This window comes from Pelophylax lessonae (genome assembly GCF_965119305.1).
Source record: "Pelophylax lessonae genome assembly, chromosome: 2".
Taxonomy (NCBI): domain Eukaryota; kingdom Metazoa; phylum Chordata; class Amphibia; order Anura; family Ranidae; genus Pelophylax; species Pelophylax lessonae.
The window spans coordinates 596,575,611-596,591,472 of NC_138769.1; the positions used below are offsets into that span (position 1 = coordinate 596,575,611).

Consider the following 15,862-nt stretch of genomic DNA (forward strand, 5'->3'; position numbering starts at 1 on the left):
AGAGTGGCCCAACGGAAGCCTCTCCTCAGTGTAAGACACATGAAAGCCCGCATGGAGTTTGCTAAAAAACACCTGAAGGACTCCAAGATGGTGAGAAATAAGATTCTCTGGTCTGATGAGACCAAAATAGAACTTTTTGGCCTTAATTCTAAGCGGTATGTGTGGAGAAAACCAGGCACTGCTCATCACCTGTCCAATACAGTCCCAACAGTGAAGCATGGTGGTGGCAGCATCATGCTGTGGGGGTGTTTTTCAGCTGCAGGGACAGGACGACTGGTTGCAATCGAGGGAAAGATGAATGCGGCCAAGTACAGGGATATCCTGGACAAAAACCTTCTCCAGAGTGCTCTGGACCTTAGACTGGGCCGAAGGTTTACCTTCCAACAAGACAATGACCCTAAGCACACAGCTAAAATAACGAAGGAGTGGCTTCACAACAACTCCGTGACTGTTCTTGAATGGCCCAGCCAGAGCCCTGACTTAAACCCAATTGAGCATCTCTGGAGAGACCTAAAAATGGCTGTCCACCAACATTTACCATCCAACCTGACAGAACTGGAGAGGATCTGCAAGGAGGAATGGCAGGGGATCCCCAAATCCAGGTGTGAAAGACTTGTTGCATCTTTCCCAAAAAGACTCCTGGCTGTATTAGATCAAAAGGGGGCTTCTACTAAATACTGAGCAAAGGGTCTGAATACTTAGGACCATGTGATATTTCAGTTTTTCTTTTTTTAAAAATCTGCAACAATGTCAACAATTCTGTGTTTTTCTGTCAGTATGGGGTGCTATGTGTACATTCATGAGGAAGAAGAATGAACTTAAATGATTTTAGCAAATGGCTGCAATATAACAAAGAGTGAAAAATTTAAGGGGTCTGAATACTTTTCGTACCCACTGTATGTGGATATTCACAAGAGTGAATGAAGTTCAAGGCTTTATATTATCTCTTAAATAAAGAGCATACTGCTGTCAAGATACACATTTTTCTGTTTTTAAACAATAAAATTAAGCCTTGGAATTTTTCCTGGACTTTTCTTAAAGTGGATCTTCAATCTCTCAATCATCGATTATTTTTAATCCTCATGCTGATAGCATTAGTAAATAGATAGGAAGGTATATCATGTTTACTTGTTTTAAACTTTCTTCAGCTACTTCCTGGTTTCTTGCCTAGGCAAATGATGTCATACATCCCCGAAGTCTTCAGGAGGATCAACATGTGGGATACTTTTAGGTAACCCAGGAATCTTCGGCCCTGTTCACACCTAAGCGTTTTTCAGTTTGTAAAACGCTCATCTCTAAAGTCTTAAAACGCCCAACAAGCAAAATCCCATTCATTCCAAAGGCCCTGTTCACATTCGAGTGTTTTGTCGCCTGAAGCTCAAAAAAGTACATGAGCTTCTTTTTTGGCAGATTACAAGCGTTTTTTTTAGATGTCAATGCCTGCCTCCAAACACATGCAAAAAACGCCTGAAAAAAGCCCCAAAAAACCCCCTGAAAAAGCCCAAAAAAAACGCCTGAAAACAATACGCTCAGGTGTGAATGGAGCCTTCATGAGGGGAGGAGAGCAGGAAGGGTTTTCTCAGCTAAGCACACTCTCCTGCCTGCATGCTTGAGCTAAGGGCAGATGGAATCCAGGAAGTAAATGCTACATGAATCATTTGCCCTTAATCAAGATGGCCACGACCAGAAATGCTAAGTTGTTTTTCAAAGTGATTTTTTAACAAAATAAAGCACAGAGACATCGATGGATGGGGGAGTTTGCTGTGAATATTAAATATGAATTAAATAGTGTTTTTGGTTTGTGATGCTCAGATGCAGTGAAAATCTACTTTAAATGGACTGGCAAAGCTCATGAATCAGTGGCGGCTGGTGTATATGGGGCGCAGGGGCACCACCCCCCATCCATGCATCCGGCTCCCTAATCTACATGCGGGGCGCCGGACGCATGGAGTTCAATGGGGTTTTTTTTTTTTTTTTAACCACGTGATTAGAGCCAGAGGCTCTCACAGGCTAAAAAAGGATGGGCTCGGAGCACTGCGCCCCAAGCCCACCCAGTTATGTGACAATAGCCAATGAAAATTGGCTATTGTCTCACAGATCCTCCTGGCCAATCAGGAAGCGGGTTTTGAGACCCGTTTCCCGATTGGCCGAAAGGAGAGGCCATGTCATTTTGGAGGAGGAGGGAGGAGACGCAGAAGACGGGGAAGACGTCAAAGCCGCCACTGCTTGCTCCTGCATCCAGGCAGGGTGAGTGAGGGGGGGTCCTGTCCTGTGTCCCCTCTCTCCTGTCTCGCTGTGGTCCGGGGGGGGGGGGTTTGGTGTGCGGCCTGATGTGGTCTGGGGGGGGGGGGACCTCTTCCTGTTATATTAGTAAAAGAACAGGCTGGACATCAATGAGATTGCTATTAGGTGTGATCTAGATTGTAAGCTCTAACGAGCAGGGCCCTCTAGTTCCTCCTGTTTTGAACTGTATTGTAACTGTATTGTCTTCCCTCAAATTGTAAAGCGCTGCGCAAACTGTTGGCGCTATATAAATCCTGTATAATAACAATAATCTGACGGATGGTAAGCATCCAGTTGATGGTGACAGTTACTTGAATTGTCTTTAGTTGAACTGGTGAGAAAAGGGATATACTGTAGCTAAGCTGAGTCTGTTCTTAGTAACTTTGTTGCAGGGAACCTTTGGATGTGTAAATGTTTGATACAAGTGTAGTAAGTGTCATAAAAACAGGGCTAAGCATCAATTATCCAGCATTCGGTTCTCCAGCAGCAGACTGGGGAGTCTTGACTGGTACAGAAACGATATAGCTTTCCAATCATCTAAATTATCCCTTCTGCTGTCACCAAATGGCCCTGTGATAGGGAGACTCACACATGATTTTACAGAAAGGGACAGTTTGCAATTATGTATCAGTGCACATGGCATCTGAAGGTTTATAGGTGTACATTACACAATGATAGAGGCTCATTCTCACGGTTTATAGATTTCTTTCATTGTAATGTACTGAAAACCAGCAAACAGTGCATCTCAAATAAGAATGATCTATGCTGCCTATCTAGCATCCAGATTCCAAAGTGCAATGGAAAATGACAGTTGGCAATTTAAAGTTTGAATGAGATTGGCTGCTATAATACAAAGCAGACAGTTCTTTTTTTTTTTTTTTTTTTGGATTTTGATAAGTGAGGTTTATTCTGACAGTATGGAAAAATCTGTTTAGTAACCGCTTATCTTGTTTCTTACAGAGTCAGGCTGAGGCTCATTATAAAGGGAATCGCCATGCTCGGAGAGTGAAGGGAATCGAGAATGCAAAGACTCGACAGAAGGAGGGAACGCAAGATGGAGACAGAAACACCCCTCTGATCAGCCCCGCGCCCAGTGTCAGTGAGAGTGACACTGACAGCAAAGGTGACTGAGAGAGATGGACCTTTAGATTTTATTTCTTTGCTCATCTATGTCAAAAGAAATTTTCTTGTACCTACCTGCCAGCGAAATGTGCACATGCTTCAAGTAATGTTATTACCTTTGATTATCGAAATGTTTATCCAGTTTACTGGTGAGATGTTTAGACAGCCCCCTCAGTGCCCAAATGATAGATTACCTGACACTGTCAACTGTCTACTCCTTGCAGGTTCTGAAATTGAATATACAAACATAAAATGGATTTCTGCTTTTCACAATAGATTACAGATCATATCTATGTACTCTCCAAATTCTGTTGGATCATAGTAATACTTTATGGTCCAATGCTTCTGTAGTGCTACCCCAGCAGGATCCCCTGAATAGATGCCCAGGGTTCTTTTCCCAGTAATTGCCCCACCGCCAGGCGCACAGTTTTGGTCACTCTTCAGACCCATTATCTAGTCTAGGGGTATGCTTTTTTATGCTTTAATGAAAACTTGAGCTTGGATAGGGGGAGGGTAATTGTAGGATACTCCAGTAACTCCTAGTAACAACCTTGAGGACACTAATCTTCCTTTTAGAAATGTGAGCATGAGTCCTTGCTTACAGCAAACATTGGACTGAGCTTTACAGGAAAACTATAATGGCGCATTCCCTTTAAGCAGAGCTGATTCTATAACAAGAGATTTAGCAGCTGCAGTAATCTGAGAAAAAGTCCTTGTTTAAGCAGTTAATGGACGGAGCTCTTCAGGACACCACAGAAAAATGTCCCCTTTGAATAACACCGACTCTACCACAAGAGGGATGGCAGCAGCTCACAGTCTCAAGGATCTCTCACACCAGTCTGTACTCACTATTGTCCTTGGATAATTGGTTGCCTCTTTCCAATATCTTCCAGATACCTTTCCAGTGATACCAGACTAGATCTCCAGACGAAAGTCCCTCAACCAGTTTCAGCAGAATAGGACCCAGCTACCCTAGCTGGGTCTCCAATAAACCACAGACACGTGGCAAGCTTGCCTAGGTGGCAAATAGCCCCCCCCCCCCTCAAGGTGTGATCTCCTCCTCAGGGAAAAGGAACCTTCTGTTCCAGGTCTCAGAGTACTTATACACACTCCCAGCCACCATCTCAGCACCTCTCCCCAGGGATTGGCCAGGGCTGCATTAATATTCAGCTGCTGTTTAGACTCTCCCAGCCCACTACCTTCCAGAACATTTCCAGACAGACAGGGTGAAGCAGTCAACCTTGCAGCCAATGAAACACAGAACAGACCTAACTAAACACATGCAGCTACACTGATTACAGTGAGCCAGAACTACATTGACCTAACAATGAAATGCAGCTCAATTTAATTCAGTGAGCCTGAACTAAATGTACCTAACATAGGAGGGTGCTACACTACGCACATCATTTATATATAGTCATGTTGGCTGGGGCTGTCAGTTCACTAAAAACACCACAGAGCTAATGCAAACAAGGGAATAGGCTTGGCTTATTTTAAATGGAGGGAGAACACATTAAAGTAGAACTATAGGCAAAACTTTTTTTTTTTTCATTTTTTTGATAGAGAAAGGGGAGGTTATAACTCGTGTAAGGTTTATTTCTCCCATCTTTGTCCCATTGGGAAGATTTCCCTTCACTTCCTGTCCCATTGCCAAAACAGGAAGTGAGAAGAAATCCCTGAGGATTAAGGGATACTCTTGGGGACCCCCAATGTCCCCTTTGAAAGATTTCCTCTCTATTACTTTTCTGGGGACAACCCAAAATTTGGGATTTTCTTTTTTTTTCCATTTCAAGGATAAAGGTAAACATGACAAATGGAGAGGATGAATCTCCCTAACGGGGACACAGACAGCAATAAAAACAAACAGGTGTTCTAATCAATCTCTCCTTTAGGCCTCTTTCGCACAGGGAGTCCGTCAGGCGGACTCTGTTTTTCTCAGCGGGGTATCGATCCGCTGATCCCCCGCTGAGCAGGTGGATGGCAGCTGTGTGCGGAGACAGAGCTGTTAGGTCCCACTGTTCTCTATGGGGGAATCGCATGGGAATGGACGTCTGTCCGTTCTCATCCGATCCGATCTGCTGGACGGATGGAAAATAGGGTTTCGGATCGGATGTCAGCGGACATGTCTCCGCTGACATCTGATGCCCCATAGAGATGCATGGGGTGTCCATTCAGATCCACCCAAAAAACTGACAGGTGGATCTGAAGGTTCCGCCTGTATAAAAGGGGCCTTATACAAAATGAAAAAAAAAAATTGCCTTTAGTTATACTTTAATCAGCAGCGATTAGCTAAGAAAGAATGTGTGTTGGTAAACGCAAACGTACTGATCAACTGATACCTTCTTAACATGAATTTAAAAATATTTTATAGTACAAGCTTTTGCAGCACTGACCCCCTTGGCCTAATCATGGGGACTTCTGACTGCTTGACTTGTAAAAGTTTTTGCTTAGCAATTAAAAGTTATCACATTGTCTCATTTTTTACACTCTAATTTATTTACCAGTATGCTTGTAAGGGTAAAAACAATGTGAACTTTGCTCTTTCTGTTACAATACTGGTAAAGAGGAAAGTAATTGTTAGAAACTTCAGATGAAAAGTCTTTATATAGAAACTATTTTGGCTGGAGTTATGAAGTTTTTAGAACTGCTTATAATACTCTTCTAATGTGGGCATTGCACTACTAAAGCCCCGTACATGCGATCAGATTATCGAACGATCTGTCGTCCGTTTTTTGTGGCATGCTAGTCTGATGTGGAAAGTGAAGAGGTTATTTTCATACGAATTTTCCGGTACGACAGAATTCTACTTCAGAAGTGATGTCATGTGCTGGATTGCTTTGTAAGTGTTCTTTGGTCTCTGAGCATGCCTAGTCTTGCTCTTAAGATTTTTTTCAGTCGAAATCTGTACTAATGAGATGAAAATCGGACGTTGTTTTGACGGACGACAACAATTATTTAGCCTGCACATCAGGATTTTGTCGGCCGAAAAGTCGGAGTTGGCTGTCGAAAGCACCATACTAACAATCCGAAAATCGGCAGATCGGCCATCGGACGAAATTTCCCTTAAGATTTTCTTATCGTGTGTACGGGCCTTAAGACTGAACATTTCTGAGTGGAAATATCTTCAGCTCAAGCCAATCAACCTTGACGAGTTGAAAAAAAAAAAAAAAAACATATTTGCCAGTGTGAGGAAGTTGAAAGCATTTCCATGTCCACTTCTGTGGCAACATTATGGGGAAGCCTCTTTTCTGTTTCATCATGACTGTTCCTCCTTTGCACAAAGCTAGGTCCATAAACACATGGTTTGATGAGTTTGTAGTGGAAGAACTCAAGTGGCCTGCACAGAGCCCTGACCTCTAATGGGCCATACACACTATAAGATTTTCTGAAGACTTTTTCCTTTAGACTTACCAAAATCATATAATATGAGGTCAAACCTAAACACTTTCAATTTGTATGCAATCTGGCAGGCCCTTGCACTACATAGAAAAGGTAAATCTGAAGAAAAAAGTCTTCAGAAAATCTTATAGTGTGTATGGCCCTTAACCACTTGCCGACTGCCTAACGCCGATCTACGTCGGCAGTCAGCCCCTCACAGGCAAAGTGACGTAGGGCTACGTCACTAGCTTGTGAGGGTCTAGGGAGCGAGCGCTCGCCCCCGGAGGTGCGCTCCCGCTCCCGCGTGGTCACGGACCCCCCCGCGCGTGTGACCAGCGGACCCGATGTCCGCCGGTCACTCGGCGATCGGCGGGGGAGAGGGAGAATGTCAGGCAGCTTGTGTAAACAAGCCACCTGTCATTCTCCTCGCTGTAAAGACACTGATCAAACGGATCTAGTATGTAGATCCAATGATCAGTGTCCTTACAGCTCAAGCCACAGCCAATCACAGTAGAAAGCACGCCCCTAGGGATACACACAGCCCCTCCCTCCCAAATAAAGTTAACCCCTTCACAACCAGTGTATTTTTACAGTAACAGTGTATATGTATAGCACTGATTACTGTAGAAATGTCACTGGTAACCCCAAAAGTGTCACAAATGTCAGTCAAGGGTCCGATCTGTCCGCCCCAATGTCGCAGTACCGCAAAAAAAATCGCAGATCGCCGCCATTACGTGTTAAAAAAAAAAACAACAAAAATGACAAAAATCTTTCCCTTTGTTAGTAAACGCGATAACTTTTGCGCAAACCAATCAAAATACGCTTTTTGCGATTTTTTTTTACCAAACATATGTAGCATAAAACAAATTGGCCGAAAATTTTAAAAAATTTTGATTTTTACTTTTTTTTTGGGGGGAATTTCATATAAAAAAATGTGAAAAATATTGTTATTTTTGCAAAATTGACGCTCTTTTTTTGTTTATAGCGCGTGATCAAAAAATCGCACAGGTGATCAAATACCACCAAAAGAAAGCTCTGTTTGTGGGAAAAAAAGGACGTCAAATTTGTTTAGGTACAGCGTCGCACGACCGCGCAATTGTCCGTTAAAGTCACGCAGTGCCGAATCGCAAAATACCCCCTGGTCAGGAAGGGGGTAAAATCTTCCGGGGCTTAAGTGGTTAAGGCCCCTTTCACACAGGCAGACCGTTCAGATCCGCTTGTCCGTTTTTTTTGGCGGATCTGAACGGTCCCCCCATGCATTCCTATGGGGCATCGGATGGCAGCGGAGACATGTCCGCTGACATCCGACCCGATCCAATCTGTCAAATCTGGACGGATGGAAACCCTATTTTCCATCCTTCCAGCGGATCAGATCGGATGAGAACGGACCGACGGTCCGTTCCCATCCGATTTCCCCCATAGAGATGCATGGGGAACTGACAGCTGTGTCTCCGCACACAGCGCGGAGACACAGCTGTCCTCCTGCTGCTCAGCGGGGGATCGGTGGCTCGATCCCCCGCTGAGAAAAACGGAATCCGTCCGACGGACGGATAGTGTGAAAGGGGCCTTAGGATCCTTTCACATGGGCGGTGCACCTGACGGAGTCCTTTCTGCTCTGTTGATCCCCACTGAGCAGGCGGATGACAGCTCCGAAAAAAAAGGGTTTCCATCCATCCGGATTTCATGGAAAGGAGCGGATCGGATACCAGCGGGTGTCAGCGGAGATGTCTCCCCATGACATCCGTTGCTCCATAAGGCCGCATAGAGCATCTGATCCGATCGGATCGGAAAGCCTCTATGAATGGGGCCTTACCCTATTAACCATTGTTAAGATTAAATTATTTTTTACAGGTATTTATGTAAGGGCTTGTTACAATTACACCTAACACAGGTGGTCAAACACTATAGCAAGCTTCTCTATTCTTCACCTATAGCAGCCCCCTTTCCCAAAAGGCAAGAAGGCCTACCGGTACCGGTCTTATACACAATGCTATAGTGCCTGGCCACTGCTGAACCTGCTGAGACTTAAACAATGTATGGCCTGTCTAAGTTAGTGATGTAGCTCGGTGCCGAGTTGTGGATGGCTTTGTAAGTTATTGTTAGTACTTTGAATGTAATTAGTTGGGTGAGCAGAAGCCAGTGGAGGGATTGGCGGAGAGAGGGAGCAGACACTAAACAGTGTGTAAGGTGGACAAGTCTAACCCAGGAAACAGCAAAGCTGAATCAAGAGTTGGTTGATTGTCCTGTGCAGCATACCAGATCCATTTATGATGTAAACAGTAAATATACTGTATATTTCAACTGTGTATTTAGCTGTTGTCTGCAATTTGAAGCAACTTTGTCAGCCCATGTACACTCCTTCAGTCGGTCACTTGGCTGCCTATCAAGTCAGTAGGAGGCGTGCGCAGACCTGATAGACGGCCATTGGCCAACTAAAGAAGCAGTCACAGCAGACTGACATCGCTTCTGCTATTTGAAATGTAGCAGCTTAGTGTTGTCGGCATGAAACAGGAAGTGTTACTGGCAGGATCTTCAGCCAAGAAGCTTTGCAACAGATTCGCAAAGAAAATAATAATGAAGAAAACTCTATAAGCGAGACATGATGCCAAACATACTAAAAATATATTTTGATTTCTCATTCATTTTTTTGATTTAATAGTATATACTAAGCTGCAACAATTTGTGCCTTTTATGTTGACCTAGCGTTCAGCTTTATTTATTTTACATGTGCCAGTAGTGGTTTGCAAGACACTTCTTTGATTAGTTTGTTCATTCAGTACATTCAAAAGAAAACAAAAAAATAGAAATTACATTGCTATGTCTTTATTCACATAGTACAGTGGTATCCTGATTCCTGAACATTATTACATTGCTTTCAGAACCTGGGTGCACTCACAAAGCATTTTTTGAATTATACATTTCATATACTGAATGTAAAGGCTTCCAACTAAATGAGCTCTAATATACATTTACGCATTGCTGGTTATAAATCTGATTGTGACTATAAAAATAACATTTTCTCACTCCAAGTGAGATATATATATATATATATATATATATATATATATATATGTATATATATATATATATATATATATATATATTTATGTATGTATATATATATATATATATAATTATGTATGTATGTATGTGTATATATATATATATATATATATGTACAGTATATATCTTCTATTGTGGGTATCTTGGCAGCTGGAAATATATAAATGGCCCAGCGCAAGTGTAGTGAGACAGTAGACAGCTCTTTCTGCTATAGGGATAGCCTGTTCGGTTAGCTGTTGGATTGAAATATGACCAATAATTCAACATCAGATCTGTCAGGTCTTATAAAATATGATATATTAGCTTGTAGGTAATGTCTACCATCATCTACTCCTAGCAGGAAGTTATTTAATTTACTCTCATCACAGAGCAGGGGGATCCATCATTCTGACACCAGCATAGATAGGATTTTTTCCATCACTGTGTATTTCCCACCACCTGAGGAATACACACATCGGGCTGTGTTCTGTTTTTTATCTTTGTGACAAGTCCTCCTGTACTCTGTTTTTTTTATGTGGCCATAGACTCCTTGAATCACTGCATCAAAGTGCCATCTGGTCTGTGGGGCCCATCCTTTGTAAACAAGAGAGTTCACTTGTCACTGTGACACGTTACTGAGACTTCGGCCTGACAATCTGCCATTATTTTAGGTCTCAAAAAATACAGAAATCCACCAAAAAAAATCTAAAACAACTGCATTAATGGGCTGAATAACCTTCATATTTGCCAAGTTTGCTGTGTGGAGCCTCTTGATGGGGGAGACACCAACCCCCAGTCACCGCTATCTGTTTACACCCGACTACATCCCGACCAATCCGCCTACATGGAACAGAATGGATACCCTTCTGTTTGTTTTTAGCGGACCGGAACAGATCAGAGGTGGGTGTAAGCGGACACAAGTCAGTTTACACCCATTGGTCCATAAGGATAAATGGACCTTCCGATCAGGTCCACCTGAAAAATTGAAAGGCAGACCTGATGGGAATGGTATTGTGAAAAGGGCCTAAAGCCTCGTACACACGCATCGAAAATCGGCAGGGAATTTTCGTCCAACAACCGATCTGCCGATTTTTGGCTTGTTAGTATGATGCTTCCGACAACCAACTCCGACTTTTCGGCCGAAAAAATTCTGGTGTGCAGGCTATAAAATTTTTGTCCGCCGTCAAAACACGGCCGATCTTTGTGCAGTCAGTACAGATTTCGACAGGGAAAAATCTAAATAGCAAGCATGGGCATGCTCAGATAAGAAAGAACACAAAGAAAGCAAACCAACACATGACATCACTTCTGAAGTAGAATTTTGTTGGGCGAGAAAATTCGTGTGCAGTCTAGGCACATTCCAACCAACAAAACACCACTCTGGGCAAAAGACGGACGATCGATTGGCCGATAATCGCTGCGTGTGTACGGGGCTTAAGGGTCCCTGACCTCAACTATATTCAACACCTTTGGTATGAATTGAAACAAAAACTGCAAGCCAGGTCTACTCATCCAACATCAGTTTCTGTCTGACCTTACAAATGCTCCTCTTTGCTCAATAGGCACAATTTTCCACAGATACATTATAAAGTCTTGTGGAAAGCTTTCCCAGAGGAGTGGAGGCTGTTAGCCTCACTGAGATGATGTAATCAACTTTACATGAATTCTTGTTTGGAACAGGATATCTAGCAAGCTCTTATGGGTACAATTGCCAGGTTTCCTCAAACGTTTGTCCATATAGCATACAGTAGATGGGAGCTGTGCCCTCTTTTGATACCACTTAGGTTGGGTGTCTCATTGTGTGTTAGGTCAGCTCCATAAAGAGCCCATTTTCACAGCCAGAAACACATGATTTATGGTTCTTTGTGCAGTGTTGGGGTACCATTCATAGTGAATGGCCCCCCAACAAACTGTACAGTTGGGTACATTGGACTGCAGTGCACCATGACCCACATACATCTTGATGTGCTTTGTTGCATAAAAAAGGGTCAATGCATGGCAACACACAGCAAAGGACCGCATTAGTTTGACTGTGCCGAAATAAAACATCTACAACCCTTTATGTGACATCATTTTATCTTAAAGGATATCTTAATGTCTTTAGGAAACATGTAAAAAAGATGGAATTGTTATTTGTGTGTAGCTAATTAATCAGGAATGAATATGAAAAAAAGGACTAACTCGCCAGTGTATACATTGCAGTTTCAGCTAATGTTAAATCTCCAAATTTGCTGGGAACTGCTTTTTAATTTTCAGTGCAGATACTGCTCTGAGGGCCGATTGTTCGCCAGTCAGTACAGAATTCGGCCGACTAACAGCAGATGAGCAAGACTGGGCATGCTCAGAGAAGAAAAAACACACGGAAAGTTAACCATCACATGACATCACTTCTGCAGTCGGCTGTTGTTGGCCGACAAAATTCGTGTGCAGCCTTTTGCACTTTTCAACCGACAGGACAGCACCGGACAAAAGACGGCCGATCGTTCGGCCGACATTCGGTATGTGTGTACGGGCTTTAAGTGCTCCTAATTGTGACAAATACACACTATAGAGGGATATGCTTTATTCATATTTCATGTCTGAGGGTTACAACCCCTTTAAAAAAAAAAAAGGAGAGCACCAGGTGCATGTAACCTAATACTATATAGATTTACTGATATTTTTTATCCTGATTGTAATTCTACTTTTTATTTAGAAGAACAGGAAGGGAGTATCGCTGACCTTTAAGGGTTAATTGCTCCTCCAGCTGTGGCCACTTATCAGATGTTGGATAGGTTCCCTGAGAAAAAGATCCACTGAAAGTCTTGCAGAGTCTGTTTCCCAGTGCAGTATCCTCGAAATTAGAGGAACATGTTATAGTGTTGCCTTTGTTTCTACCTTATGAAGAATGTGCGTCTGATTACATCTGATTGTCTGTAATGGGGTCTGTCTACCTGTACATGAAGGACGTTCTATTCTCCAGCCTAATTAGCAATCATTTATGCTGAACAATGACTTTCACACATCCAACAGCAGTTCTGTGCATGTGCACACTTTGCTATAGATGCATCATGAAATAAGCGATATTTTTATCCATGGCATATGGCTGTTACAAGTAATAAAGAGGTCCTTTGCCAAAAGCTGTCTCCGAACCAAAAGCGTACATGTGCAAAAACCGTGTGCCTTCATTTGCACGCAGCCGAGCCCATGACTCGTCCAAACACTTTTATAGTATTAACTCCTTAAATGTATGTGGGGCCTGCCAAGCTCTGTAGACACATTGCTCAATGTTCCTTCTGGCACGCAACAAGTTAAAAACCATAAAACATTTTATAGCAAAGGGATCATTCTTCCATTTCAGCCTAAAAGAAATTATTCCAGAATTTTTCTGCATGCCAAGATTGCATGCTGGTGTATTATTCCGCTTCCACAGCTTGTGTATAGTTTGAGAATGAATTAAAATGCTGGTCCAAGTAAAAGTGATAACTCAGTTTTGACTGGATGCTGGTCCATTCAGTCCTTTACTGGCTTTTCAGAACATTCGGGGACCCCAGCTATGAAATCTTGCCCTAGGGTTTTATCTCTGGCCCCTGCTGCGGTCTGGATTTTACTATATACAAGAAATGTTAAACTCAACATCTCATTATTTTTAAAATGATGTTTAAAATTTTCAACTGTGATTTTCTGGTGGGAATTCCAAGATCTTGTTATATAGAAAATAATTGGACCCTTACCTTCATGTGCAGCAGGATCACAGAACTGTATACAGCGGGTAAAATAAGTATATAGAACACGTCATTGTTTTTCTCACTAAATATATTTCTAAGAGCCGGTTCACACTATTACGACTTGCCAGGCGACTTGGTCAGCCTGGCAAGTCGCGCACCGTCGGGTCCATTGAGTAGTACAGGAACGGTTCTAATAGGAGCAACACAAGTCGCTCCGACTTAGAAAAAGGGTCCTGTACTACTTCGGGGCGACCTGGAAGCGACTTGCATAGACTCCCATTATATGAAGTCCGTGCAAGTCGCGCCGAAGTCGCGGTGCATGCGACTTCACAGTTCGCCCCCGAAGTCGGAGTGACCTAATGTGAACAGGGGCTAAAGGTGCTACTGACATAAATTTTTCACCACATGTCAGTAACAACCCATGCAATCCATACATACAAAGAAACCAAAACAAATTGTAATGGATCGGAACCTCAATCAGGCCCAAAATGGATTTCTGCTGCTGGTTCTAATTATTAGATATTTTTGGTGCATGCACAACAAGAAATACCACGCTGACTCATGTTCAGGTAAGTGATACTTCTGGTTTATTTCTACAGCGTACGTGGGTTATATATTGTGAGTAGTTAGTGTCGTCATAAGCATAATGTTATATGATTGCTTGCAGCTTTCTGATTGGTTATGTCCATTATAAAGTAAACTCCCTCCAAACTATGAATGTTATCTTGTTGGGTGTTGTCTTCTGTGAAGTCGCCATCTTTGTCATACGGATTCCATCTCGGTGGGAGGGGGTATCTAGTAACGGCCATTTTGAGTAAAGAATGCAAAAACATATTTACATGTATAAAAAATAGACATAGTAAAATGGACATTTTGCCTAATTCATCACAGTTTACATTCCTTCACAAAATAAGTTCAGAAATTAAAGTGGATGTAAACCCTCACATATACAGTATCCAGTGAAGTGAAAAGCCTCTAATGATACACAGAGATGAGATAAATCCACCTACATAAGTTTTGCATGGATATCTGCTGTCTTGAGCTTTGTACTGTATATTCTTTAGAAAGTGAACATTGTGTAAGAATTTTTTATTCCTCTTTCAGCAGTGGGAGGGAAGTCTTGGCATACACTGTATGACAGCTGATTGGATGAAAGGCACACACCCCCCCTCCACATAGGCAGAGGAAGGAAGATACTTGCAGAGCAAGCCACCTCTCTACTAATCTATCTCTGTGCACCCACCAGTGGCGGCCTGTTCATTGGGGGCTTAGGGGCGCCCCCCCCCCCCATCCATGCATCCTGTCCTCTAATTTCCATGCAGGGCGCTGGATGCATGGATTCCAATGGGTTTTTTTTTTTAAGCACGTGATTAGAGCCAGAGGCTCTAATAGGCTTCAAAAAAGGGTGGGCTCGGGGCGCAAAGTACTGCGCCCCGAGCCCACCCAGTTGTGTGACAATGGTGAATGAATATTAGCTATTGCCACACTGATTCTCTTTCCGGCCAATGAAGAAGCGGGTCCTGAGACCTGTTTCCCGATTGGCCAAAAGGAGAAGGCATGCTATGGGCCAAGAAGGGGGGAGGAGACGGCCGCTGAGAAGGGGCATGAAGGAGCCCGAGGGGGAAGCCGCCGCCTGTCATTCCGGAGGAACAAGGTAAGTAAACTGACTGACTGACTGGCGGGTGGGAGAGATGTGGTGGTGCAGGCTGGAGTGATATGGGGGGGGGGCAGGTCTGTTTTCCGCCCCCCCCGACTTATGGAGCACCAGCCGCCACTGGCACCCACCCCAACACAAATTTCCAGCTGCTTTTATGTCCTGTGTCAGAGAGGTTGTCAGAAGTTCTCATGCTGATAACAGAGGAACAAAGCAGCAGAAAGACACAGGTTTCAGGGCATTGGAGAGAGATAAGTAAACACTACAGATATATGTGCCCAGGACAATTTAATGAATCGGGTTTACATCTACTTTAAGTTATGTGTAATAAAATGGAATGACACAGGGATAAAGTATTGAACACGCTAACTAAAATTTAGCAACATTTTCAACAAAATATTTTGTTGGTAATGATAGCTTCAAGATGCCTACTGTATGGAGAAACTAGTCGCATGCATTGCTCAGGTGTGATTCTTCCACACAAACACTGAAGATTTTGTGGGCCTTTTCTATGAAATCTGACCTTTAGTTCTTTCCATAGATTTTCTCTTGGATTCAAGTCAGGTGATTGGCTGGGCCATTCTAGCAGCTTTATTTTCTTTCTTTGAAACCACGTGAGAGTTTCCTTGGCTTTGTGTTTGGGATCATTGTCTTACTGAAATGTCCACCCCCATTT

The 15,862-nt window shown here is 43.0% G+C and overlaps 1 protein-coding gene across 2 annotated transcripts in view; it reads left to right on the forward strand.

Moving 5' to 3' along the window:
• ZNF385A (zinc finger protein 385A) overlaps positions 1-15,862 on the forward strand; it is a 349,073-nt gene that overhangs the window by 300,570 nt on the left and 32,641 nt on the right. For both annotated transcript variants that reach the window (XM_082244588.1, XM_082244589.1), the window contains one exon: positions 3,244-3,406. In XM_082244588.1, coding sequence (XP_082100714.1) covers positions 3,244-3,406 — 163 coding nt within the window. The remainder of the gene's footprint in view (positions 1-3,243; positions 3,407-15,862) is intronic.